Consider the following 27,961-nt stretch of genomic DNA (forward strand, 5'->3'; position numbering starts at 1 on the left):
ACTTTGTGCCATTGTGTCTTTTTGCCTGTCAGAATGTGTTCTGTTTCCTCCACAAGCACTACTTCCATTGCTTTTCACAGAGTAGACCTGATCTTTTTGGGGAGTGGAAAGAAGCGTCATGTAGAGTCCAAGTTTTTATAATGCAAAGTTGGTTGGTCTGCAACTTTCTGTGTTGGCGAGTGACAAAAAGAGCTCATGGTAAACATGACTTGGAATAATAAGTTATCGTTTATTGCGCTGCTGTGTGCAACGTAAGCAGAGTGTTGCTTCATGGCTTGTTGCCTCAGGCTGGTAGGAGTTGAGAGTCAACTGAATGAGAAGCAAATTGGAAAGTTGTTTAGCATGGGGGCATTGAACAGCACTACTAAGAGATGGTACTGTGGTGAGTTTTCACTCGATAGCATGTCTAAATCTGGTCTGCTGCTTCTCTGTGCATTGTGGCAATTGAAACTGAATTAGTAGATTTTTTTTTTCCAGATCAGTTGCTCTTCTTTCTACAACTGTCATTGTAGAATGCTGGGATCTTAGAGAAGTTTTCCAAAGACTTAATGGTGTACAGTGTACAGGATAATCCAAGCCTCCAAGTCATAGTCACATATGCTGCTTTCCTTCCTTAATGTGTAATGTTGCCCCCTATTCTGCTTCTGTGCCATTTAGCTGGGGACCAAGCTTACAGGAACAGTCTCCCAGAGGCGTGTTATTACACAGGCCTGAAACTGTGTTAGTAGGAGAATTGCATTACTGTGAAATACATATCTTGCATAATTAAGAGGGGTTGGAAGTAAATGAGCTGATAGGATTCCTTTTGCATTTCATTTGCATAGTTCTTTGATAACATTAAGGCACAAGAAAAAAAAAGCACCATGAAAAACAGCACATAACAGCACTTGCCTTTGAACCTTTCCAGAACAAAAATTTTACAGTAATAATGTGTGCCAAGGAAGAAAGAGGCAAGAAGTAGGTGTATTAACTGACTCGGAGAGTGTGGGTAGGCTTGAAATTTATAATGTTCTGCAGATCTTGGCAGTTTACCAAGGATTCCCCTTGTCCCCTCTGCCTTGCAACATGTATAAAGCCCGCTGAGATGAGAAATAAACAGCATATTGCTATCAGACATATGGGGTATGCTTAAGTAGTGGATTCAGTTGAAGATCCAGTTAAATGCTGCAATGTTGCTGTGTTCATGAGAAAAGCTGTAACCTTATGTAAATGAACTTTGTGTCATCTGCACAAGAAGAAACAGGACAAAATTTAGGGCCGACAGTCTCAACTCTATTGACTCCATTTAAAAATGCAATGGTGCAAGTAGCAGTCTTAGAAATATTCTTATACTTCTTCCTTGGGAGGATAACCAAGTTCTTTAATATGAATAGAACCATGAAATGAGGGAAAGAAAGGTGGGAAGAATGCATAAGAAATGACAAGTAGTTTGGAAATTTTGATCAATAAAATCTTAACGTGGTCTAAATGAAGGGAATGTATTGGTGAACTCATTTCTCTGGGGATGAGCTTACAGTGCTGATGTTTTCTTGTGGCCCCCATGCTGAAACGTGGTAAGAGGCAAACTCACTCCCAGCATGATGTAGCCTTTTCTATCTGGTGCTACTACTATGCAGTGAAACCTCTGCAGCTTCCTCAGTCCTTTGGCTCTGGAGACAGTCATCTTATGCTTAGCAAGATGTGTCTTGGTTGCTGCTGTCTCCATTGCATATTTTATATCCATACTTAACATTCTGGCCATGGGACAATTATCTTGTGATCCCCAGCCTCTGATATTTGGCATCTAGCAGTATTTTAAGAAACTGCTGTTTTCAGTTACCATGGATTGCGTTTTGCAGTCTTGCAGAGCTTTTTAGATATCCAGATGGTAATTGACAACAATGCACCTGGAGAAACAAAGCTGAAAGAACCTCTGCCGTGCCATGAGGATGGGAGATCCCATGATGCCATGAGTCCACACTGCACTAAAGCAGGGGCCTCATTCTGCATGAAAAGTGTTTTCTCAATGGAATGGTGTTGCTGAGATATGGTGTCTGTATGGAACCTTAATGTTTACAGCATTTATGAAGTGTCCTGTGAGTTGGATTTGAATAAATTTTAATCCCAGGAGATTGAGTTCAGAGGGTTTCTCCCATCTATGATTTCTGCAGTTCTTTCTTCATGTTCAATCACTTTGCAATTTAATTATTACTCTTTTTAATGCAGAAAATTTTTTCCAAAGCAAAAGCTGGCTATGAAAATCTGAAGATTGGTTTCCAAAATGGGAATGCTTAGCCATTTCATATTATGAACAAAATTATACAAGCATGCTAATAGTTTGACAAGTCTGTTCTTGAACAGAGCTGTTAAGCAGATAAACAAAAAACCAAAAACTCGGCTATGCTTATATGCTGTGCTTGTGATGTTTGCTTTTTCCCTTCCTCTGAAAATATTTTTAATGAAAAGAATGTGTCTTCAAAATATCCTTTTGCTTCTCTCATATAAATTAATGTCATGCAGGCCTGTCCCCCCCATGTTGTAGATGCTTAGAATATGAGTGCTCCATACATTATGAGAAGGGTATTTGGAGTAATTTTAAACAATATTTTGAAGTGACCATGGTTTAAATTTGGCCTGGGATACTGAGCAGCCCACACTTCCCACACTGCAGTTCACTTGCTTTCAGTCCCTTAGGAGCGTTATGTAGAAGCTTTTCCCATCCCAGAAGAAGCAAAGCGAAACATGAGCAATTGCTGTGCTCTGCTGTAGCTGGCCCAGGTTTTCGTAGGGACATTTGTGGAAGCACCATCAGGATCCCGTGAAGCTGCTGGGGAAGGATGGTTGGGCTGATGCACATTAGTCATCCTGAGTGGGCCATTCTCACAGGGAGGAACATTGACTTGAGAAAAGCTGTGAAGCTAAGCCCTGGGAAATTTCAGGTGTCTCTCTGGAAATAGCAAGCCCACCAGTAGTTTGTAGATTTGAAAAGACAAATAGAGCAAAAATTCAATAAAATATGTGGCATCTTATGGATGTCTTGCTACTTCGCCCTTCTGTGTGCCACATTTTCTGCTTGAGTATATTCTGCCACCATTTTAGCATCTCCGCTCTGCTGCAGAGTGAATGGTGAACTGCATTTCACTGTTTTTTAAAGAAGTTTCTTTCTTCAGAAATCCTTAGTGTTGTGAGCTTTTTTTCCTCTGAGATGTCCTTGTAACTCTCTTATCTTTAGCGTATTCTTTTTATATCTCAAACTGATCATCCCACGTCCTTGGGCCTTCAAGTTCCTTCAACGGACCTGTGGAAAATAGGGTCAGAGCTGAGAGTAGTAATTTTTCTGCCTTGGTGTAAACCATTTTCCCCTCCTTCCTTGTGGGATGGTAAATTTTGAGGAGAAGATCACAAGCTTCTGTCATTAGGCAGAGGTCCAGGGTGGGAAATTGGAGCTGGAAATCTCCTGGGCTTGCTGAAAGGCTTTGGTTCAAGAAGTAATAAGGTCAAGGTAAGGTCAGTCTTGGCTACTGCACACATGTTATGACCCTAACTTTGTTTCAAAATTGAAACCAGCTTGAGACCAAGCTGTAAAAAGAAATGCCTGCAGTAAAGAGAGTTTACAGAGCAAGCAAAAGCCTGAGAACAGTAATGTATTTATAGGAAGCATGTGGATTGGTTAGTAAGGGGAGAGCGCAGCACAAAAAGAGTTGTGAAAGAAAGCCAAGGCAGCCAATTCTGCAGCATTTCATCCTTTTGAATGCACCAGCAATGCCTGGCCATTACCTCCATGGAGGGCACCATAAGATGTGAAGGGGTCAAGATTTCACCAAAGAGACTAGTGGTTTGGGGTGCTTCCATTCTGGGGTGTCCATCTTGAAAGAATCTATAACGAGATTAATAAGTTAGTCCAGGAAAAAAATGCACTGTTGATGTCCGTCAGCTATAGTGGATGCTACATATAGTTTTCTGCCTAGGAAACTTAGAAACAGGTGAGGAGAAGAATAAAGGAACTATCACTTTAGTGAAATGTTTTGTTATGTTTTTATCATTACTTGTGATAAAGTGATGAAATGTAGTGGGCGTACCTCTTGCTGGAGAGCTTGACTGATGCAGACAAGACCTTTTGGGGATGGTGCTTGGGAAAGTTATTGGGAGACTGGGCTGTTTGGCTGTTGGGTGTTAAATGGAGAGCTGGAAAATACCAATATAGGGACAATTTCTAAATGCCTCCTTAGGAAAAAAAGTACAAACCAGCTAATTGATGTGTCCCCACTTCATGTAAACATACAGAGGAGAGAAAAAGTTTTTTTTTAGAAGTCAGCTGAGGTGAATTGCAGCCCACCTGGAGTGGGCTGTAGTGCTGGAGGGGCCTGTTGTGCCGCCTGCCTCCCAGCCCTGCGATTTGCATCCTGCCAGCTGTCTCTGTTCCAACTGCAGAACAAACCAGTTTAATTTCCTGGACTGCAATGCCCTGCCCCACCCTGCAGTTTCTTAACTATGTTAACTTTCTGCCATTTTAGTGATCTCAATCAGTTTATCGTATGATACAATGAGTGCCAGAAGGAGCTCAGTGCTCCTGGGAGAAGTATGTGACAGGAGGCAGAGGAAGGAAGGGTAGGAGCTCCCTGCTGCAGAAGCTGGGATCTATTAACTCGGCTCCAGCTGTATTGAGAAACTATCCTTATCATGGAGTAGCTGAAGAGAGATGACATCTTGTTCTTGTCTAGCTATTGTGAGACAAGTGAAGAGACCTCTTGCAGATCTGATGCATCACTTGTGAAAACCTCACATTTTTTTACTAGTGAAGACCAAAACAAGGAGAAATGTCCTAAGCCCTAAGCATGGGCTAATCCCCTAAGCATGCTTGCATTTATCTAGTAATATGTCACCCAGGTACCAGGCACTGGTCCATAGAAATAAAATATACAACACATGGAGTTTATCTATTCTGACATGTTAATAGACTATCATTAATGACTACAAGCTTTGCTAAAGTAAACAGAAGGGAAGCTGTGAATGTCATCTGTCTGTACATGATAATAATCATTTTAATGTGGAGAAAAAGAAATAGGTTCTAAAATTTGTATAAGAACATTTTAAAAAGAATTTTTTTTTTTAGCCATCCAAAGTATTTGTTGTTTTTTCCTAGGACATATAAGAAGGGTCTAGCACATTTGGGGAAAATCCAGTGACTGGAACTCTTGTCCAAATGTTCTGCTCTGTGTATGCTTGAAGGGATGGGTGAGATGCTGGTGTTGACAGTTCTCTCTCTCTTATTCAGGGTCGACATGTCAAAACGGGTCAGCTGGCGGCCATCAAAGTCATGGACGTTACTGAGGTGAGTAGAGGAACCTTCTGCTTTATTAGCAGTATGAGTAAAATATAATATTTGAGAGATGGTATATGGCTTACCTCACATTTCTATTGAAGGGCATGGTTTTTGCATGTGAATGTTTGCTCTCTGCTTGCACGACCTGACCTCTCAAACCCATCTGCCCTTTACAAGATTTCTGTGTGCTGGAGCCTCTGGCCTTCACAAATTGCTTTGGCCAGTGCCAGGGCATATGAGTGCACACAGCACTCCATTTTCAGAAATTTCTTAGAAGAGGGGGAAAAAAATCGTATTTCTCACTTTTTTTCTCATAAATGTATCATCTTGCTTTTACTGAAAAAGAAGGTAAGGAGGCTGCTTGACACAGAGGACAGTGTTCTCCCTGGTACATTTGCAGCTTACAAAGGGTATATGTTTATTCAAAGGAATGGGTCCAATAAAGTTCCAAGAAGCCTGAAAGCAGAAACATCTGCAGGAATGATGCAGGACTGATGAGCAGATTGCTAGCAGAATTCAGCAATGTAAAGTAGTAGTAGTAACTGACCCACAGGGATTTACTGTGGAGTTTTAGATGGGAAAGAAGGGAAATGAACCCAGCCAAAGAAATAAAAAATATGTGCCTATATTTGAATCCTTAGGTGTCTTGCAGTTTATGCTGTTCAAAAAGCAATCAATTTAAGTCATAAAAACAGATCAAGAAAAGCATGGGTTTCTCCCTATTGATTCCAATTGTGTTGTATAGAGTTACATCCATTAATTAACACAGCTTCAGATTTAAAATCGAATGAGAGCCTCCCATGTGCAATGCTTGACTGATACTGCTCTTCTGTAGAGATGTTGTACCTTTTCAAACTGCCTTATTCTTCTGAACTCCTCAATCTTACGTAGGTATTCGGGTGAAAATTTTGTTAATGCATGTGCATTATACAGAGCAAGGGGTCTTTGGCAAGGCTGGTTATATTAAGCAAAACTCCTGTAAGTGTATTGCTGCAAAATATTTTGTAATTTAGTGAGTATATAGGTGCAACAAGTAAAAGTGGCCTTGGACACAAGGTCCTCATGAGTGGTAGGGTGTAACAGGTAAATAGGCAGGAGAGGAAGAAAACAAGAATGCAGGGTTAGGTCAACTGATAGGACTTCAGTCTTATCTCTGAATCTCTTAGTGATCGATGGGCAGTGTGACTGCTGCTCTCTAACTTAAGGTGTTGTGTCTGCCAAGAGCTAGATATTCTTGCTTTGTAAGATGGCCTGATAAAGATCAATTTTCAGCTGAAGTTTGTCAAAGTCTGCCTTCATGAGGAGGCAATGCTTTTTTTGCTGCAGTTAACAAGCAGAGAAAACAGAGAAAAATGAAGGTGTGTTGACACACAGTGAATATTCTTTGCACAGCAAATGTTTCCGTTTGTGCAGTGGTTTTACACAGGGCAGCTTGCTGGACTATGCATGACAAAGGATTCTTCCATAATATTAAGATTGGCTCTAAAGCACACTCTTTCTGTTTTTAATATCATGTATTAATCACAAACAGTTGTAATGTAGAGGTTGCACAGCAAAAGGAAAACAATTGAAAAATGCTGTCTATGGTATGGCTATACTCATGTTGCAGGACATGGCTTAAGTTTTGAAACTTTCTGTAATTTTCATCTGGTTTTGAAAAGCAAGTTGTATATTGGCACGGTCTCTCAAAAGCACAATGCTTTTTTAGGGGATGAAGGGCAGTCAGAGGGAAGAGTTTGGAGATGTTAGTTCCATGCAGCTTAAAAAATCATCGTCTTTCCTACTAGTGGAGCCTCATGTGTTTTGCTTCGAAGTAATGAGCCTGCAGGGGCTAAAAATGTGTAAATTCTTCCAAGTCATGCTAAATCAGCTCCACTTTGTAACACCAGGCATAGGTGATACCGTTGCATGGATCATTTTCTCAGTGGCAGATGTGGCCATAGGATGTTCCTGTCCAGTCTTGCTTGCTGGTTCCTTGCCTGTTTCCCAACACTTTTGCCAACACAACTGCCTGGGGGCCAGATGGTGACCTGGTACAGTGAACAGGCTACAGTTCCAGTTTAAAAATACCCTCGCTTCTCTCCTTCCTCTGGTTTATTTATAAACTGGATTGGTTCATTGATCACTGATTAGCACATAATGTTACCAACTGTTGTGTGATTTCTATGAAGGAAGTGTCATGAGACCAGAAAAGAGCTGCTGCTGGCCATCAGGGAGAAGGGGCAGTAGCTCAAACTGACATTTCTACCAGATACAGCCATATCCTCAAGACATGGCTTCAGTTTCTCATGGGATGGTTCATGAACAACTCCTTTTCTGGCAAACAATGGAGCTCCATCCTGGTTCTAGCTCACCATAACTTACAGGGACAGTGGGAGGAGAGAACGTGGGGACAGAGAAGACAGTGACTGCCACCCTTAGCTCTGTCCCAGAAGAAACGCTGAAGAAACCGCAGCCTCAAATTCACCTTCTCTGCCTGCTCTAAGAGCTATAGTTAGATGAACTGCTAATGGTAATACGAACAGTGTCCATGCCCATGGAGAAAGAAGCTTCAGTGGAAACTTTCACAAAACTGAAATTGTGATTTTTCCAATGAGTGGCTGCTTGAAGCTGTAGGTGATTTGTACCTATGTGCATATTTTATTGGCAGTGTTATGCCTTTCTGCATAAATTCAAGCAGTACTGTGAGGGATATCTGATTATTTTGACTAACCTGAGTTGAGAACAGACACAAGACTTTCTTCTGGGATACCTCTGATCCAGTGCTTGCTTTGCCAAATGCTTAACAAATTAGAACCTAATGTGTTCACATGCTCTGTGGGCACACCCCAAATTTTCAGTTTTCAAGGCCATGATTCTGCAATTCACACATTGCTCAGGATCAGTGAAGTTACATGAGTTCTGGGCTGTAAAGTTTTTAACACCCAAACAGGTGCGTTGTCAAACTCAGAGTAAAGGCTTTCCTTTAAAAGTTTTTGTTGGCATGAAGAAAATGAGGTAGTATAATCTCTGACTAGAGATATTGGAAGAAACATTATACCTCTGTATTATACATGGCACTGTGGAAATGCTCTTCGTCCTTCTCATCTTTTCTTGTGGTTTTCTCTTTAAATTTTAATTTTGAAAAGGATAGTGGCAATCATGAGAAAAGAGGAGGTGGGCTGAAGCTATCAGTTTGGTCTTTGAATATATTATGACTAGTTAGTACTGCTGCCTTAAATGTTGGAGAGGTGTTGATGTGCATAAAACTTTCCTGCCTCTTCTATTTTCCTCCTTTCTAAACAAATTAAGAAAAGACGTAGAAGACTGTATGAATCTTTACAGATCTTTACTTCTACAGCACTAAAGCGAGCACTTAAGGGATCTGTAAGACCTAAAGATCTGTAAGTTTTAGTACAGAATGGTGCATATGTAGGTCCTATTTTCACTTTCTGAGGGCGAAGCTACAGCGCATGTAGGCCGAAAAAATTTCACTAGAGTGTAGAACAAATAAAACCAAAAAACCCACCAGTCTTCATCAATGGAAAGCTATTCTAATTCCTTGTTGGAATGAGCCCAGTGACCGTAAAAGGGGAACAATATGAACTATCATTGTATATGCACTTTAAAAATCATTTTAGAAAACGTACACATGTAGGATGAATTTCATGCTGCACATGTGTTGTGGGGAGGCATTATTTGAGAGATTCCTGTAGTCTGTCATTAATCGTTTTATTGTAGGGTCTCTGTTCCTTTTGTGACATTGTATTGGAGAAGGCAGTGATCAGTCTGTGTTGACCCCTTCCACTCACTCACTGTTGGGTTTCCATGACTCTTAACATTTGGTAGTCACTATTCAGTTAAAGAATCGGTTTTCTTGTGAAGTAAATAACATTTAAAACCTTAGCAAAGCTTACTTGGCAAATCTGCCTGCACTCAAGCTGTTAACTTGCATTATACCCTAAAGCTTGACTCTGCTTAACTCCTTTTGAAGCTTTCCTTGCAGCTGCATGGTTGTTTCCAGTGTCACTCCTGTGTTCCGCTTCCAGCAATGCTTTTCTCTTTGAAAGCTTTAGTAACTGATTTTGAGGGAGAAACACAATTGCTTCTCCTCTGTTTGTTATAACCCCTGATGCTGCTGCTTCTTCCTCCTACCTCTTCCCACACACACTTGGCATCCCTTGGGAAAGTTTTCTGCGTGCCTTTTTAATAGCAGCATTTCTCAGCTCTTGTGCCCAGTGTTTCATGACTTGTCCAGTCTAGTCTGTGTAAACTTATGCTAAGTAAACAACTGAATACTGTATCCTGCTGATTTGTGAAAGAAGCTGGGTTGCTTTTAGTGCTTGCCTGTCTTGCTGTTTCTGTACGTCCTCTGCAGAAAAATTAACAACCTCAGACCAAAACCTCCAGGCCTGCAGAGAAATATGGCACATCTCCATACCTAGAACAGGAAAGGTTACCTGAATTACTCATTGCCATCTTCCTGACTCTGCTGACTGCTTATTTCTGTTGCAATAGGCAAGTCCCTTTGATTCTTGTGAGTCTCTATCTTATAGCCTACATGGTGTTACAAACTGCAATCTTGTGGATGAGCTGTCCATAGGACATCCCAGAAGGAGTCTGCAGAAGAACCACAGATAGATAAAAATATGTGTATATTCCCACACAAACTGGCAGACAAAATGAGGGGAAAACAAAATAATAAACACCAAAAGTTTGCCCTAACTATTATCTATGTTCTTTTATTCCCCATGAAGACTGAAAGACAATCCATGGATTTTGATCTGTTTAGAGGGAAAAAAATAAAAAGTTGATGGCTCACTCTAGAAGTTTGGGAAATGCAGATCCTTGTGGTCCTGTGCAACAGAACTGGGTCAAGCCAGTCTGGAGAAGCTGAATATGGGCCATCCTTTTAGTGCAGAGATATGAATGCACTGCTTTACCTGGCTTAGTGCAGCTGCCTGATAAAGAAAGTACTTATATTGGTCCATGGCTGTACTTACTGTGAAGTCAGCCAAAGCAAACCTGAAGTCAGTAGAGTTGCTTAAAGCCTTTGCCATGTTACTTCTTCTTATGAGTCACTTCTTAATATGAATTGAGAAAATGGATAAGGGATCTAAAAAGCCTGATTGTTCCATGAGGAATACTGGCACCCTGCTTGCTTGTCCCTCAAATGTGAGGTTGCTTACTACTAGTCTGTACAACATTTTGTAGTCTTGGGTTAAACAGTTACCTGGCAAAACAAAGAATCATTCTGTGGAAAAGGAATAAATAGGAAAGGTATTTATGATGTGGATAGCCCTGCTGTCCAGTCTGTCCTGAAGCTGATTAACCTCTGACCTCTTCTAGGGATTAGGTAAAAAATTAAAAAAAAAGAAAAAGGCTGCTGGGAACTATCTATTACAGTTCAGAGTGATATAGTCAAATGACTCAGATAAAATTTGGAAAACAATAAAGGATTTATTGAAAATGGCAAATAAGCAAATCAGCGCGCTGGGTGACCGGAAGGACCACTGCCTTGTCACGGTCCACGCCTACAACGGTTGAAAGCCCCTCCTTTATACCCTTTGTAACCACCTCCCTCTGTCATGTCAGTTCATTATTGGTTCTCATTTCGTGGGTTCGGTTGTGTTTTGGTCCCTGCTTCGCGGGCTTCATCCACACTGGTTCTCAGTTCACGGGCCTCATCCACACTGGTTCTCAGTTCGTGGGCTTTCCCACTATTGGATTTCCCTCCCACGGGCTTTTTAGTCTTGTTGCTGAGGGAAGACGACGGCTGCTCCTATCTTCATGATCGGCCATGTTGGGGCTTTTCCCAAAAGTGGCTGTGGACTCCTTTTTTCATTAACTTTGGAGTTAATCTTTCATAACTTTTGCTCCCTGCAAACATGCTGAGAACAGGCATTATGAAACAACAGGGTACCTGACAAATCCTGCAACTGTTGAACCACTGGAATATTAGCTTAAACAATAAGCTTAACTCTCTCAATTAACTCATTCTTATTTCTAATTCATCACAACCTTTATTAATTAAGAATTTATTTGATGAACAAATTATTCATTTTACTTATCACAAGAGGAAAACAGAGCTGGACAGAGTGGTCATTTGAGCTGTAACATCTGGTTTGGGAGCAGGTCAAAAGAGCTACGATAGCCTTGCAGATGGTAGGGCAGCCTTTTTTGAGCTGCAGAGCAGTTGTATAATTGACAGTTTCCCTCCTCAACTGAGATCCCTCACCTACCTCTGCTGCATGCCATTGCCCAGGAGCTTGGCACAGTTCTTTCCCCTGCTTTACCACTGACCTGATGCTGTGAGGTTCAGCCCTGGGTGCTGTCAGGGACTGTAATGCTGGCTGATATCTGTGTGGGACCAGGCTCTCCTGCAGCTCTGTGCTGCATGTTTTTCTGTGAGACCTCCCCCCCGTTTGGCTCAGCCGGGGGTAGTCCTGTCTGTCTTCAGGGTGATGTGGTGCAAAGGGCTTTGCAGGGGGTGCCAGACACATCACAACACACCTGTCCTTGGGTGGCTGGGCAGTACTTAGCTTGCCAGCTTATAGTCATAACAGAGTAGAACAACATTTAACTCTAAAGAGCCTTTAGTTCTTACAGCCATACAAGGAACAGTGACTTTATCTCCCAGCATGGCAAATACATTTAACACCTGGCTTGAGTCAGATCTGCAATTTTTGGACATGATCCAAGAAATTTTCTGGAGCAGTGCTGGCACCAGTTTGGATAAAGGGCAAACTTCCACTCTCCTCATCTGAGTACTTAGGTGGTTAGCAAGACTGCTGGGCTACAGAAGGTTATTTGGAAAAGGGAGGATGTCAAGTTTGATGGAGTTGCAAAGAGGAGGTTGAATAGAGAGCTTCACAGGCGGTTTGAGGTCAGGGCAGAAAGCTGTGGCTGTTATCAAGAAGGCGGGGAAATTATACTGCTGGAGAGAACTGATGTCAAGCACTAAGGCTCTGCATTGCTCTGTCCCAGTGAAGAGCAACTTTGCACTGATACTGTGTGGGGGAAAAATGGGCAAAGGGGAGAGAAGAAAATGGATGTAAAACATTCATACGTGCACGCTTGTTTCTCTGTCTGCTTTTTTCAACATATGTTTTCTCCTTATGCAAGATTTCCACCTGAGTGGAAGACTGTTTGCATGCACAGCCTATCGTCCTTGCAGGTATACTGCTCTATATATTCTAACGTGCTTGTTTTGAAACCTGACTATTTCAAGGCTGGAGGAAACGGATATTTTCCTTTTGCCATGAAGATCCTCGAGGGCACCATTGGTACTTCACCAGCATGTATTATCTGTCAAAGGCAAAAGAACTTTGGCTGTGAAGGCTTAATGGTGCTTACTTAATGGGATTCCTCTTGCGTGGCTTTTCCACTGAGGCTAGGAGATGGCTTCATACTCAAGGTTGATTGTGGAACACTGTACTGAGAAAGTGTAAAGAAAGCTGTATTGCCTCTGCCTTCCCCTCCTCGGTTTGTTTATGTCATCTGATTTGCAAGGTATTTGTCCTGTCTAGAAGAAAATGTTTTGCCAGTACTCTGTAAATTGTAATGTAGTTTAGATAACACAACCTGAATTTATGACCACTTAAAGGGAACTTTGCTGTAGTTTGGAGCGTAGAAGAATCTCCTAGTTTTAGGAAGACAGCTTTAAAATTTTGCCTACCTGAATGAAAGAGAACCAGATAACACTCTGCTGTAGCACAACAGATGATGCTCAGGATATACTCCTCAGCTGTGGCACTGAGACCTGTTGCTGCTTGTCAGTATGTGAGAGCTCATGTTTAATACTGGGGCATAATGGAAATGGCTACAGCTGACTTCCATTGGCAGAAGGGCAGGATTGTGTATTAAGAAGATTTCTCTGCAAGTCTTGAACTCTTTGGACAAGTCTGGACTTTTTCTTTAAAAATTTCTTTCCTTTGGTCTGATGGTGCAACTGCATGGACACATTCAGAAGGAAAGGATAAGTCATTTAGGTGAACTTATTGACATCTGTTACCACCCTTAGGCACTGTTTATCAGTCCAGGTGTTTATCAGGCCAATACTCATGCATTTAGCTCTAATCCTGTGCCTGTTTTTCTTCAGTCCTTAGGCTTGGTTACCTGCGGTCATCCGAAGACCTGCTGTTAGCATTGACAGAGAAGTCACTAATGACAGCGTGATTTCATATGTATATGAATAACTGCTAACATCTATGTATGTCAGGGAAATCTGGACCCTAAGACTAACAGTGGTTGAAGGCTCAGTGTGGATAGTGTGCAGATGCTTTCACAGTCATGATATTTTACCTACCGGTCATACCTGCACTGACATGCATTTGAGCAATAGTAGCCTGTGCAAATTCTAGTGATGGAGCATTTCTTCCAAGCTGAGGGGAGCATTTGTGCAGGTGGCCTCGATCTGCCCGATTTGCCTTCCACACTGCTGAGCTCTGTTTGTCTGAGCTGTCTGAGGAGATTCGAGTTCTGATGGGAGACAGAAATGTTTTGTGTGCAGATAATAGCAAAAAGTATGGGGCTGCATTTTATATCATTTCTGTCAGACACACAGCACAGCTCAATTTACCCCCAGTGAATCAGACATATTGTCTGCTGAAAGACAACAAGGCAACCTTGTCAGTACAGTGTTAAAAGTGTGTGTGCTCTTGCCAGTTTGGGCAAAGTAAAACCAACGAGAATTGTGACAGAGCATTGTGCCTTCATTTTAACAAGTTTCCAGGCCAAATTTGGCTCTATGGTGTATTCCTCCTGCCTGCATAGGCAAGCAAAAGATCTCAGGTCCAGTATGAACTACTGTCTTTCAGAGGTGCACTTTAAAATCTGGCTTGGGCATTAGGATCAAAGTCAGGGGAATTAATTCTCTGTTTATGTTAAAGAGGATATATCTGCTTGAAATGTAATCTTTCTTGACGGTGTTTAACTGTAGTTTCATAAACCACACCTGCCAGTGGGCTCCTCCTGTTTTTGCTACAACATTCCATATTTTTATCTTGACTTTCTAAGGAAATGAGGCTTCTTGGTGATACTGAGTCTGTCCTGTCTTTTACCAAATAACTTTTGGATCTGATGGTCAACTTTGGCCAAGTTTAATGAGGAGGAGAAATTCTGAAGATACAAAGTCCTGACAAGTTATGTGAAAACTGGCAGGCTGCACAGAGAACGGGAGGCTGAAATTTATAGCCTCTGCTTTGAAAGTGGTAGACAGACCTTAGCCACCTTCCATTATCAGTCAGCTGACCACTGTTTTGCAGTAAATCAGGTGGAGAAAGTAGATTACTTCATTTTTATTTAAGAAAAAAGTTCTGATGTTTCACATCTCAAGTGAGTACTGCAGCTATAGGAATGTCTGCAGGGTAGCACATACAAACTACTTTCAAGCATTTTTAAAATCTCCCTCTGGTTCTTTCTTTGTGGTTGCACAAATCTGGTATTGTACAATTGAGATTACCCTGTGTGATCTCTCTCCCCTTCTTTCTTAACATGCATATGTATATATAAACATAAACCAGCAATGTTACTTTCCAACATTTAATGAGTCAAAAATGTTTTCTCCAAGTCCCTTGACACTGCTCCTTTTGGGAGACACAGTTTAAATGATTGTGCATGGAGTTGTTGGCTGAAATAGTCTTCAAGCCCAGCTCCTAAATCTGGCAATTATGGTAGCAAGTGCTAATGCTCAAGCACCTGGGAATTCATTATACTCTAAGCTGGTTTGTAACCATGAGAAACGTTGCCCTTGTGCCTAACAGGAAAGCGTTCTTCTCCCACTGTGCCCAATCTCTTAAATATGCAATGGGAAACACACAGCTGAGCTAGTGTTAAAAGAGCCCTGAAGATGCTGTGCAAACTAGTTCAGTTAATCAGTGTAGGAGAAGATGCTATTTGTCTCCAGAGCCTAGAAGTATCTCAAGTCCTTTCCAACAAGGGTCCTGAGTACATACTTCTATATATAGAGTAGCCTTTCTGTCAGAGAACACTAAATAAAGTGCAGAGAACACTCTAAATAGAAGTGCAAAAGTGTTGTCATTAAATCGCAAATACTGGTGCTTCATAATAAGCACACAGTTTATTTTGTTCCTCCGTGCTTGCCATCTCTCTTAGCATCTCTCTTAGAGCAGTAGGAGTCTGGCCACGGAGGCACCTTTTTGTTCTGATGTTTCCCTGTTTTGGGAGGGAAACATCATTTTGTCCCTGTTGATTTTTTTGTTTTTAATGTGAGGCTTTATTTCTTGAATGTTTTGTTCTGAAAGGTATGTCTGTGAGAAGTGATCAAGTTATCAGCAGAAGCGCTACTGTTCCTGTATGGGTAGCAAACACATGGGTGTTGTGTTCTGCCTCACATCCTCCAGGTAAAATGGTAGTTTCTTTACCCAGCACATCACTGGTGCAAAAGATGCGGTGAGAGTTCAACAGCCTGCTCTCTTTTGTACCTCATTTTGTAGGATGATGCATCTCTCCCTCTGCCTAGTGGAGTGGTCAGTTCCAGAAGTGAGCTCAGCTTTTTGTATGTTGTTTGGTATATGAGGTGTTTCTGCAGTGTTTCGCTTCAGCAGGGATATTTTCCACTGTAGCACCTTCTCCCTGAACTGAGTTTTAGTGTTTCATTCTAGAGCTGGTAAGAACTAAGTGGAAATCCTAGTGGAAATACAGCAGCCCACGGACCTTCAGATAACTATTACCAGGCTGGCAAAGCACCTGGGCTCTGCCTGCAAGAGCAAGAAAGGAGAGCATCCATGATCCCTGAAAATGATTTTCTTATGTGGAATATTTTACCAAATGGAAGTGTAGTTGAGCAGAGACCATAGTAGGCAGGGAGAGAGAACATTCCTGTGGCTGGCAGCTGGCTGCCTGACCCCCCCGTGCTAACCTGCCCTCCTGGCCAGAGCTGCAGGCGGACAAGCAGCCCTGAGTCACTGCTGTGGAAACAGTGATGCAAAGGCAGCATTGTTAAGGAGGGGTTTATTTGTCTCTTGCACATTTTACTCAGCAGCCTTTTCAGTAGCATTTATTGGTGTTGCCTCTCTAAGCCTGTGGGATAAAACTGTTTTTATAAATGAGTTTGTTGGTTTTCATTCTGAATTCTTCTTTTTGCTTCTGTTACTACACTCCTTTTGCAACAATTTTTTTAATTGTAAAGCCTTGTGTCAATTATAAAATGATAGTTGCACTGATTTATAGATCAGAGGGGGCTGCATGATCAAACAAGTCCCCACTCAATTTGAGTCCCTGAGGGATATGTCTGTTCCTATTTCAGAATTGCTGTTGCTCCCCAATTCTGATTAAAAAGTTTGGGAAATGTACCTAGCCTAGTCTTGATTTGCAACACCAATGGTTAGAGTTTGCACTGTTCATGTAAAAGTGGATGGATCAGCATGTAAATGCAAACTCATTCTCTGTGCCTACAGATGTAAACAAACTGCTTGTAGATATAGGAAAGGATTTCTCCCACTGGCAGGAAAGAAAGGAGGAATTAGTTGCATTTTCTATTTGTAAATGTTCAGATGGCATCCTGTTGTGATAGCAGTGCTTTCTCCTGGCATAGGTGTCTATGGCTTTTCCCAATTTTCTAGTTACTTCTCCCTTGAGATAAGGTTTTACAATACAACAAAGACAATTCGATATGTCGCTGGTACTTCAGGGTCAGCCCTGTCTCTCTTCTCCTTTTCAAGCTCCCTTTGTACCAGCATCTGTCTGGTCCCATCCTTCAGAGCTCCACTGACAAACAAGTTGGGGGGTGTTTTTTTGGTGTTTTTTCCCCCTTTTTCCCCCCTTTTTTTAAAATACATATTAACTTTCTGCTGTTTTTGCCCTCCTAAAGCTGGCCAGGGTAGTGGGTGAGAGGGGCCAGGCGGGTCAGGGAGTGGGAAAGGTAGCATCTGGGAGCTGACCTGCAGCAGCAGCTCTGCAAGGTTAAAGTCATGAGGCTGCCTGAGGAACCCACGATCATCCCTTTTCAATGTGAACCCAGAATGAAAGTCAGCTACAACACCTTTCCAACATCCTGGCTTCATCTTTTTCGGCCACCTATGGTGACTGCTGAGGAACTGTTTGTCGTGCTTCACACCTGCAGATTTAGGAATAAAGAATGGAGTGCAAAGGTCTTCTGCAGAGATTCCCCCACTTTCTGATTCCTTCCACTGTGCAACAGTTTTAGTTGCAACTATTTTTAGTCTGCTTGCTTGCCTCAGAAATTACTTCATTTTCTTCTTTGGACCATTTCCATAACATTTATTGTGATTCTGAATTCCAGTGTTCAGGATAATGTCAGAGCAAAGAATCACTGTGTGGCAAGCTCAGTTCCAGTGCCAGAGCCAGAAAGCCTGTGCTGAGGATGTGTGATGCCAGCCACCTCCAATCTGGTGACCCGTGGGAAACTGGCTTATCTGAACCACATTTTGGACCATACCCCGTGTTTGCATGCAAAGAACCTTGTTAACCCTGAGTTTAATGGTGCTTTGGTTAGTGAATGGCAAAAGAAAACAACCCTTCAGTGGGCTAATCCAAGTGGCCAAAGTAGGTCTACCTCTGAAAGGCATCTGTTTGCTTTAAATGAAGTTTATAATCAAAAGCCCAGCCTGCCCTTGCTGTGTGTGCTCTCATTGCTAATTCACTGGATGTCACCCATTCTTCCTCCATATATTAGTTAGATAGGATTTAAATCAGCAGTTTTTTTGGCAATAAAGTGGTCTTAAGATATGTAAGGTGTTAGAGCAGAGTTAGTTGTGGGAAACAATGCTCATTTTAACATTGTTGCATATGATACATCTAATGATTTGCCACTTTGACATATAAAAAATATCACAAAATCGTAGAATCAGCAAGGTTGGAGGAGATCTACAAGATCATCCAGTCCAACCCTTGAAACATGGCCATCTTGACCTGGTGTGGCTGATGAGCAGTGACCCCTTATGCAGGTGTTTGTCTGCATTTTTTCCTCCTGATTGCACTCAAAGCGAATACTTCTGTAACTGCTCTGCTTTTGGCCATCACTAGAGGGCTTCAGAGGGAGAAACCTGCTTGCCTTCCACATAATGTCAAGAGCCAGAAGTTTCTTCTGAAACCTGATACACAGCATTGTAACAGAGACCTTTGAGTTATACTAGTAGAAGCTTACTGGTGTTCAGCAGTTTTTTGGCATCTTCCATTCAGAGAACTTCTTTCATCCTTTTCTTTTTTTCCTTTTAAATCTTCTCTTTGAATCATGTTTACAAGACAAATGGTAAAACAAGGCCTTACCTGGCCTTACAGGTGTGAGATGAGTAGGGCTGGTGGACAGATAATGGTACATGAAGGGTTTTGCAGTGCCCTGCACTTCCCTGATGGTGAAGTGACTGGAACGTACAGGTGTGTGCAGGCATGGGTCTATTCTCCAGGCCAGCACCTCAGTGTTGGCACTGGGGAGAGGTGGCCAAAATTGGGTCATGACTCTTGCATGGCTGTACATGCTGTGGTTCCTGGGGGAAAGTCTCTGCTCACAAACCAAAGGCGTGAGGGAATAAGAGGTGTATTGTGTGAAAGACAACCCTAGCTGGATGTCTTGCTTTGAAGAGGTTTGCCAGTGAGTTGGAGAGCTGCCCTCAGCCAGGCCCGCTTTCAGTCATGAAGTTTTATAGGTCATGAAAAGCAGCAATGTCCGTTTTTTTCCATCGTGCCTTGCCTTTATGTGCAGCAGCACACATGCACTGCCATCATCCCTTGTGCTTTGGATCAGTGGCTCAGCGTTAGCCCAGGGAGACTTGTGAGTGCCTCCAATTTCTCTCTGTGGTGTGGGAACACTGAAGCACATAATGGCTGCGATTCAAAAACAAATGCTAGCTCTTTGCTACTGATCACTTTGGCAGAAACCCCCAGATGCTCAGAGACTACAGATAGAGCTGTTTTGGGGAAGAGTTTTTTTGTTTTAAAAAAAAACAACACAACAACGCACCCACAACCTTAGAATTTCCTATTCTTATTGTTAGTGATAGTAGTATTAGTATTATGTTTTTCTGTCTTTATACTAGCCTCCCTATTTTTCCTTTTCCTATTCTACACCCCCGACCTCTCACTTTTTAATTCATGCCAGCCAGAGCGCAGCTAAAAGCTTTTCCTAGTGGTGCATTATTTGTTAGTAAACCAGCAAGACAAGCTTAACCAATTTAACCAGCAATTTCTGCAAGGCTTTTCTTTTTGAGTGGGCTTTGGGATTTCTCCATGTGCCTGTTGGAGGGACCAGTTTGCAGGAAACTGCAGGAGAGGAGCCTACAGCCATAATGGGCTTTGTTCAGATGCCTGTAGTCTGGCAGAAGCTGACCTTCTCAACACATGGTCTTTCACTTAGCTGCTTCTATCCGACTACTGGAGAGGTCCAATTTGCTGTGTGTGGGATTTCTGCTGCTTCCATGCTGCTTGGTAGTGTTTCCAAACAGAACAGCGGATCCTTGCCTTGATGGTGGAGCTGGAGCTGGCAGGGTTGCTGCAGCCTGTCCCTTTGTGCATGACTTCATTGTCCCACAGCTCTTCTCTGAGCAAATCCGGTGCCTTGAACCATATCCTCCTGAATTTTGAATCTCTCTCCAAAGAATCTAGGTTTCCTCCTTTGGATGTAACTGTGTGTTAGCTCCCACCCCCCCTTTGGCTGGGCTAATTGCTCTTTGTCTGGTTTCAAATCAAGTGTGATTAAGGGAAGGTTTCTTCAGACTGCCACTTCATCGTGTTACCAGACTAGCATAGTAAAAAGTTGTAATATCTGTTGGGGTAAATACCCTGAGCACAGAATTTCAGGCTCTTTCCTGCTCATGAGTCATCTTCCCTTGAGACCCTGTAGTGATAGCATTACTTTTATTTTAACGGAAAAAAGTCCCTGAGAAGATGACCAGTTATTTATCTGAACAAGAGAGGCGATGTTTTTCGTAGCTTTATTTTGTTTTTTTTTAACTGCCAAAATTTATATATATCCTTAAGGAAGGCACTGCTCGGGCAGGCTGGGGCATAGGAGATGTGGTAACTATTGGAGGGTGGGGAAACCAAATCAATACTTTTTCTGAGGGAGATCAGATTATATTATGTATTGGAGGGTTTCAGTAAAACATGTTACGCCTGCTTTTATTTTACAGTCAAGTTGCTGAGTTTCACTTTTTAACAGGGACTTGTGCTACAGGAGTGAACTATGCCTGTCTGAACTGCCTGCCTGAGAAAAGAGCCCCCAGAGCAGCTTCCAGCAGGCTCACCTCCTCCCCCCCCCCTTTTCGTCACCTTTCTCTTTGAACGTGTATGGTGCCCAGCGAGTGGAATAAACAAAGAAGCGAGTCTCTAGCCACAAGTCTGAAGGAGAGGTGTTTCCCCCCATCTCTGCCTCGGGTTGCGCTGCAGCCTGGATGAAGTGGTGGATGTGCTTCTACCTCTTCAATGACTGGTGGAGGGCTCTTTCTTTCTGGGTGACGTGGCCTGGCCTCTTGAGTTTCTCTTACAGACTTTGTGGTTGATATAGGCCCTGTCGCAGGAGAGTTTTGGACTGAGTAAAGCTCATTTTCTTCTTATCAGCACCCAGGTGTCGGTGCCTGACTCCCTTGTTCCTGTTTGGACTGCTTTGTGCCTGCTCTGTGTACACATCTGTGGTTTTAAGCAGCTATCTGACAATTTAATATTTCAGCCCCTGCAGCCCCACAGGTCCCCTCTGCTAGTCTTGTGCAGTTGTGACAGACAAGGCAAGGCTGGCAGGTAGGTCTGGCAGGAGACCCTGCTTTGCAGCATGGGTGCAGAAAGGCAAAGAGCAGCTGAACCTCACTGGGAGCTGGTGTTGGGGTTAGGAAGTGGTCTTCTGTCCCAAAACTCCTGCCAGTGCTCTCAGGGTTTCAGCTCAAGAGTGAGAGACTTGGCTGTTTGTTTTTAGACTGGAGAGTGAGATGCCATAGCAGCTCTGATTTTTGAAGTGAAATACCTTTTAATAAATGGTTGCCTGTTCACAGCCCAGCAGCAAAACCAAAAGTTTAATGTAGTATTAGGACCATTTTATATTTTCTCTGGTCCTATTTTCTTGGCTGTTAATCATGGTCTCTTTGTCACCTGCCCAGCTAAGGGTAAATGCAGCTGGGGTATAATATTATTTGCAAGTATTTGTTGATTTTTATTTATCCTGAAGGAGGCAGAAGGGCTTTTCTTTCCAGATAGGTAAATAATTAGCTGGCTATCTGCAGCCTCCTTGCTCAGAGAGCAGGAGGGAAGGTAGAGAGGGGACCATGACACCCCATGTAGTAGATGGACATGAGCATCTTGTGACTCTGTTCATTGTTAATTCACTCCTGCAGCACCGCTCAGCTGTGAGGTTCCAGGCATGCTTGGCAGCACCGACAACAAAAACATCTGGTCCAAGAATATAGCTCCCTTCTGCTGGCAGCTGCATGAAAATGATTTTGTACATTGTGGCATAATGCCAAATGCACTTAACTTGTGCGCTAAAGTGCGCAGCCTTTATAGAGCTTTGGCAGTGCAGGGCGATTTTAAATGCTGTGCATAAGTCAGCGTTAATCTACCAAAGAAAATCAAAACATCAGCAACTGATTTTAGAAAGAACTCGCTTATCACGTGTGCCCAGACGTGGCTATACCTTTGTACCTGTCTAACAGCTGTTCCTGTCTGAACACAAAGGAAAACCCTTTTAGTCACAACCCTGGTTGTCATGTGCCCTTCGTGAAGGTTTGGCACAAACACGAAGGGAAATTTCCCCTCTCAGACATCCGTGAATTCCTCTGTCAGCAACCGCATTTTTCTGTAACTGATAGAGGCTGTCTGTCTCCCCTATTGTTTTAGAAAGGACCTGGTGCGTGCTGAAGAAAATGTTAACTGTGAATCAAGTAGTTTGTGTGTCTACTGGTAAATTGTAATTTGAGTGGTGGGACCTGATAATTACAGACATCATCATCTTGTCTGTCAGTTGTAAATCATTCTCTAGTGGATTTCCCTTTTTAAAGAGAGCTGTATTTCTGAGCATGAGTGTATTTTAGAGGTAAAATATAATATCTGTATTCCTTCTTGCTTTGAAAACCCTTAGGGTTTATAAGCATGGATCTCATGTGTACGTGAACGAGCAAGTAGGAGAGGTCTTTGCTCCAGAAAAGCTCCTCTCAGTGTATATATTTCTAATTATTTATTTTTTGTTTATTTCCGCAGAGCAGCTGAGCTTGGTGTTGCCTTTTCACCCCCAAAGCTGCTGTTAGATTTTAGGTTTTGGAAATGCTGTAGAAGAGCAGGGAGGAAAAGAAACCCTGGGTCTCGTCTGGCATCAGTCATGGGCCTGAGTTTATACTTTGGAGAAGGAGTGAATTCCTCCCCAAGAAGTGTGATTTGAGGACTTGGATAGGGTGTTTCAGTAGTTGTATGCAGGGCTGATGGTGTGACATATACTGACCTGATGTTAATTCTCTGCTCTGTCACTGCTTTGAGGAGCAATTCTCACCAAACCAGAGAAAGAAGGAAGAGAAGGGGGAGATGGTGGCAAAGGGAGGAGGAGCAAGTCTTTGCCCTCCTGCTGGCTTTTAAAGCAGTCTTTGCTTGCAATATTGGTGAAAGAAACCAAAGGTATTTTCTGGGGTATTTTTAAAATTGAAAATGGAATTTGACAAGCCTGTAGGGCTTGGTCCATTCTCCTCCCTTTTCCTCATCCCAGCCACCCACAGTCTGCACAGACAGTATTTATTCACCCTGTTTCTCAAACACAGGATAGTGGGCTGGTGTCGCAGCTTTCTTTGTGATCCTTTCTGTCCCTCATCAGGTGAGAGGAATGGGCGTTTGAACCTTCTGGGTCCTCCCTGTTTGCACCTGGCTTTTTGCATTTGCAGTACTTTCTCTGCATAAGGCAGGGGAGAAAGCTGCAGATTACTGACAGAGGCTGAGCAGTGACTAATATTGGACCAGAGGCGCTGAAGTGTTTAACCTTTAGGCAAAGATTAACTGAAATCAAAACTTGTAAGGACTTGTGCACTCACACTGTGTCATTCAATCATGTTGGTAAGACATATGTACAGATCGGACGATTCCTTTTATTCCTGCGTAATTTGCGTATTTTGGCTGCTTCACAAAAGAAACCTTGTGTTGAATAAGTCAGATCATGATCTCACACAAGTCCTTGCTTACAAGAAGTTTTTTGGAAGCTGTAACATAGCCTAAAATTTCGAGTTTTCCTTTTGTGGGTGTAAAACAGAGCGTAGTTACCGGCAGCACTAAAACCAGGCATTAAGCGTGCATATTGCTTCTTAAGCCATTGTATTACCTTCGATGTTTGTGTATGTGATGACTGTCTGTTTGATGTTGTTTCATCTGGCAGTTGTACCTCAGAGAAACGTAGACCACTTTAGAAAAGAAGCATTAAATCTATTTCTTCGTAGTAGTGGGCTAAGTGAAGTATGCCACTTTATAGAAGTGGATTGCGGGGTTGCAGAGAAAATGACGTGATTTTGTTTTCGAGGCTTTTCTTAGTGCTCATTTTCTGACAAAATACAGGGCTTTATTAGTGTTGCAGATGGAATTCTAAATATTTGGAAGGAAAAATTACAGCACTCGCAACATTTTAATAGGGAGAGTTTCCTTAATTAAAGCCTAGAGGACTTAGGGAATGTGGACAGCTGAGGGATTAGCAATATGCTACAAAGTTCCTCTTGCACATACCAGTTGATTTGGGTTCAGAAGCCGAAGTCCATAATAAATTTGTAGTCTTCCAGCAGCTGTTTGCTGGCTTTAACCGTTGATGCTGCTAGTAACCAAAGCCTGGATTCATTCTATTGAGTTTTAGGCACACAGGGGTTGTGCTGAAGGCTAGAATGTAGGTGACTTGGGCATCTACAGTTTAGCATGGGGGGAAAGGTGCCTGTGAGGGGACAGGTCTGTCCACCTGAGGTGGTATTCATCCTACAGAGGGGTAAAAATCACTGGTGGGATTGTGTCTCCTGGAAGGGTGAGGTACTTGCTTTGAGGCTGCCAGCTACGCGCTGCTGGCAGTTGTGGTGGTGCTTGTTTGTGCTCCCCAGTTTTGGTTTGGGTGATTTTTTTGTTTTGTTTGTTTGTTTGGTTGATTTTTTTTTAATTTTATTTTTTAAGATATGATTGATTTTGGAATACCGTTGCCAGCCTGCCCCCTCTGCTTTGCAAATCTATCTGTTTGCTTTTGGCCTACATAATATAAGGTACTGAGCTGTGCCAAGCCCTTCATCACTGTTAGGCAAAGAAATGGTGGCATGTGATGGAGTTGCTGAGTTTCTCTTGTAAGCTATTTCTCCAGACCCATCTCTTTTTGATAAAGGATCCTATATGAAACAGCCTCAAGGAAAGCCAAAGTGGGATTACTTTTCCTTCCTCCCACTTGTTCTGTTCCTGTTTGGGTGTGCATCATGATAGCTTTCGTGTTTGTTATCCCAAACTGTTGGGGTATTTTATGTCTTTTAGCATTTGGGTTTCATTCCATGTATGAAATGAAAGAGGTGTTGTAAATAAATTCCTCTTCCCTTTTCATCTACAGGACTTGTTGGTCATTGTGGGTGTGGGGCTGTATACTGAATGAATCTGTCCTGTGAGGGAATTAGTGTCTTCACGTAATTGTAGGTTTTCATGATGTATGTAGTAGAAGGACATTAGCGTTATGTTAGAACTGCTATTTTTAAGGTATTTTACCTTCTCAGCTTACATTTCTGCTTGAGTGTCACAACCCCCCTACTCCTCACACACCAGCGCATAGGAAATCTGTGGTGCATAGGAAATCTGCTTTCAGTCATTTCAACCTTTTGTTTTCTCTTCTCTCTCAGATGTTTGCCTTCTGCCCTCCTGTGAGTTTAAAGCTTTGTCTCAAACCAGAACTTCAGTTTCTTGTTGAATCTCTCCAGCTGCATGAAGCCTGCAGGACTTGGGAGCCTTTTCCACCTCCCAGGTCCAAACTGTGACCCAGCAGTGTCTGGACTGCACGTGCAGGGAGGGACCCATGGGTTGATCCCCTTTGGGAAGGAGATCTGCCTTCCAGGTGGGAGCAATGGAGCTTTGCATTGCCCAGGGGAGAGCAGGGATGAGGCAGTGGGCAAATGCCTCCCTTGTCTCTGTCACCTCCAGAGATGCTGCTTTCCTTGGCATCAAATGCACACTGAGATTGAAAGCAGAAAAGCTGTTCAACTTTTTGGCATTGTACATTAGTCTATTTTCTCTCCAGCATCTACATCTCCTCATATTGTCTGAGCCTGGAACTTTGTGTAAAGGAGATTGCTATAATTTCTTCCCTTCACACACAAGCTTACTTTTCATATCTGCTAGCAAGGGCTTGTTCTGATTACAAGAAATCTGAGACTGGATGTAGAATTGTATAGCAGTGGGCATTTTTAGTGTGAATAATAGTGATGAAAGTAGGGTACTAAACATTCCCTTTTTTATGAGAGCTCCGAAGATGTCAGTATAAGGCTAGCTTGTTGCATAACCTGTAAGTAATTTAGGCTTGATGAGGATGGACAGTTGAATTGTAACTGGGACAAACATACAATCTGAGCAGGAAACTCTTTTAAGTAATCATATCTAGGATTGAGGGACTAGTGTTAGAAATGGTTGAAGGGATTTGCCCTTAGGAGGTTTCTCTCCTGGTTGTCTTTGGAAAAAGCCTGTGGCATCCTGGGGTTTTACTGAGGGAGGTCAGCAGTGGTGCAGTTTCTTTGCCTTCAGAGCAGCTCACTGAGTGACCAGCAAAAGCACTGGAGGCACATCAGGCAAGAAAGAAAATAGTTGTCGGAGTGACTGGCAGAGGAGGTGGTTTACAGGGAGACAATAGACAAGTATTGTTTTCACATGGTTTTTGGCTCCTTCCTGCCTGCACGTGATTCCATCTCCCATGCCTGCACAATGCTGCTACACAGGCTCCTTCAGGCAGTGCTGGGACCCTGCTGAAGAGCTTGCCCTCCCTCATGCCTTTGTCTAGTTAATTTAACTGTCGCTTTATAGCTGCAGCCTCAGCGATGGCACTGCTGTGAGCAACTTGGCTCATTTTCTCCCTTGTTTCAAATGGTGCCTTTAGCATGCAGTAGAGAGGGTGTTGTGCCAAGGGGAGACAAAGCAGCTTCTGTTTTGTGTGTGTTAGGAAGTGTGTTCCTCACCTGCTTGATGAAATGTTGCCACTGAAGGTAACCAAACGCGGTCATAAGGACAGCACTGTTCTGCCAGCCAGTCTTCACGAAACTAAGGTTTTTTTGACCCTTGAAAAAGCTTCACAGCTGTCTTCTGCAATTACTCTGCCTGAGCAGTGTTGCCGGTTTGCTGTTTCTGGCAGCATGGCTCTGTGCTGGTAGCGTCAGCAGCTCGGAGGCTGGTGGGCAGCTCACAGAGACAGGATGGGTTTCCAGAAAGCTCACAAATGGTAAAGCCTGTGAAGGGCTTGCTCTGCTTGGGCTGCATTTGTGAACAAGGGGCAAAGTCTGAGAGGCACCCTCAATAGCATTTGGGGGGGGTGGGGTGATGCTCACCACCTGTGCCACTGCTTGCTGGCTAGTTTCCTTTTGTGTCACTGAGTGTGTGGCATGATAGATGCCTTTTCTTAAGAGTGAACAGTCTGAAGGCCTTTGCAAAAGTCTGTGTTAGGGAAGGACTTGAAGGACAGTGCAGAGAAATTAATGTGCTGATACCAAGGTGGGGAGAGTCTGTGGGTAAGGGGTCTGTGAAAAAGAGACCTTGCATATGAAGTGAAACAGGCACAGGGAGTGCTGGGAGCGAGAAGGTAACAGAGGAGAGAGACAGAAGGGAAATAAACTTGCATGAGGTCTTTAGCTTGAGGGTGACAATGCTCAAAGTCTTGTAAAAGACTCTCAAGAAATGGGATGTAATAAGAAAGTTGGACGCTCTTGTATGTTAAGATTTAGGAGGAACTGTATATGGACTTAATAAGTGTTTACTGCACCTCTCAATTAAAGTCTTTTCTTTAGACTTTCCCTCTCAAGAAAACTGTGTTTGATTTTCCTCTTAAAAACTATTTTATGTCATATTCCCAATTCCAACACTCCATTGTGATGTTGGAGAGGATCACGTTTTTCCACATTGCACTCTCTGCACTGCAGGCTGCTCTGCTTTATACGAACTTCCTACCTTGGCAGTCACTGGCGGGGACTTACCCGGCACTTGAAGTATCATTGCTCTTGTGGTTTGGTTCCTCCCAAAATTACAATCTCCTTCCTTGCATGGAGGCAGCACCACAGCTCCCAGTTCAAGTACTGTGCTATGTGCAATACTGACCCAATTTTCCTTGCTAAAATATCTCCCTCGTGTGTGAGAACTTTATTAACGACTGTATATATTATGGATTCCAGCAGCAGAAGAGGTCACTTATTGTGCTAGGCACTATTCAGACTTTCCCTGCCCTGGACAGATTGTGCTCCAAATGAATGCCGGCCAGATCTGGTGTGCGAAGAGTAGGGGGGTTGTGACACTCAAGCAGAAAGGTAGTTTGCGAAAGTTAGTTGTGATTTATTGAAGAAGACTTTTCTTTGTGGTTTTGGTGTCTTTTAGGAGTTTTTTGGTTTGGTTTGTTTTTTTTATATGGGTGGAGGGCAGAAATGAAAAGTGAGAAGAAGTTGAAAAGAAAATAAACTGGGTTTCTTGTGAGTTTCTCCTGTTTTTCTTTAACTTTTGTGTCAGAGGCACATAGTGAAAGAAAGGGTAAATCGTCATCATTTT

The 27,961-nt window shown here is 42.7% G+C and overlaps 1 protein-coding gene across 12 annotated transcripts in view; it reads left to right on the forward strand.

Annotated features, from left to right (window-relative positions):
- Positions 1 to 27,961, forward strand: part of MAP4K4 (mitogen-activated protein kinase kinase kinase kinase 4) — a 166,848-nt gene that overhangs the window by 73,391 nt on the left and 65,496 nt on the right. For 11 of the 12 annotated variants that reach the window (XM_027674936.1, XM_027674937.1, XM_027674942.1 and 8 more), the window contains exon 3: positions 5,255 to 5,311. In XM_027674936.1, coding sequence (XP_027530737.1) covers positions 5,255 to 5,311 — 57 coding nt within the window. Of the gene's footprint in view, positions 1 to 5,254; positions 5,312 to 25,853; positions 26,068 to 27,961 lie in introns of those variants that run through there. The other variant, XM_027674943.1, reaches the window with a different exon arrangement.

Source organism: Neopelma chrysocephalum, unplaced genomic scaffold (genome assembly GCF_003984885.1).
Source record: "Neopelma chrysocephalum unplaced genomic scaffold, ASM398488v2 Primary Assembly neopelma1_25, whole genome shotgun sequence".
NCBI classification, from domain to species: domain Eukaryota; kingdom Metazoa; phylum Chordata; class Aves; order Passeriformes; family Pipridae; genus Neopelma; species Neopelma chrysocephalum.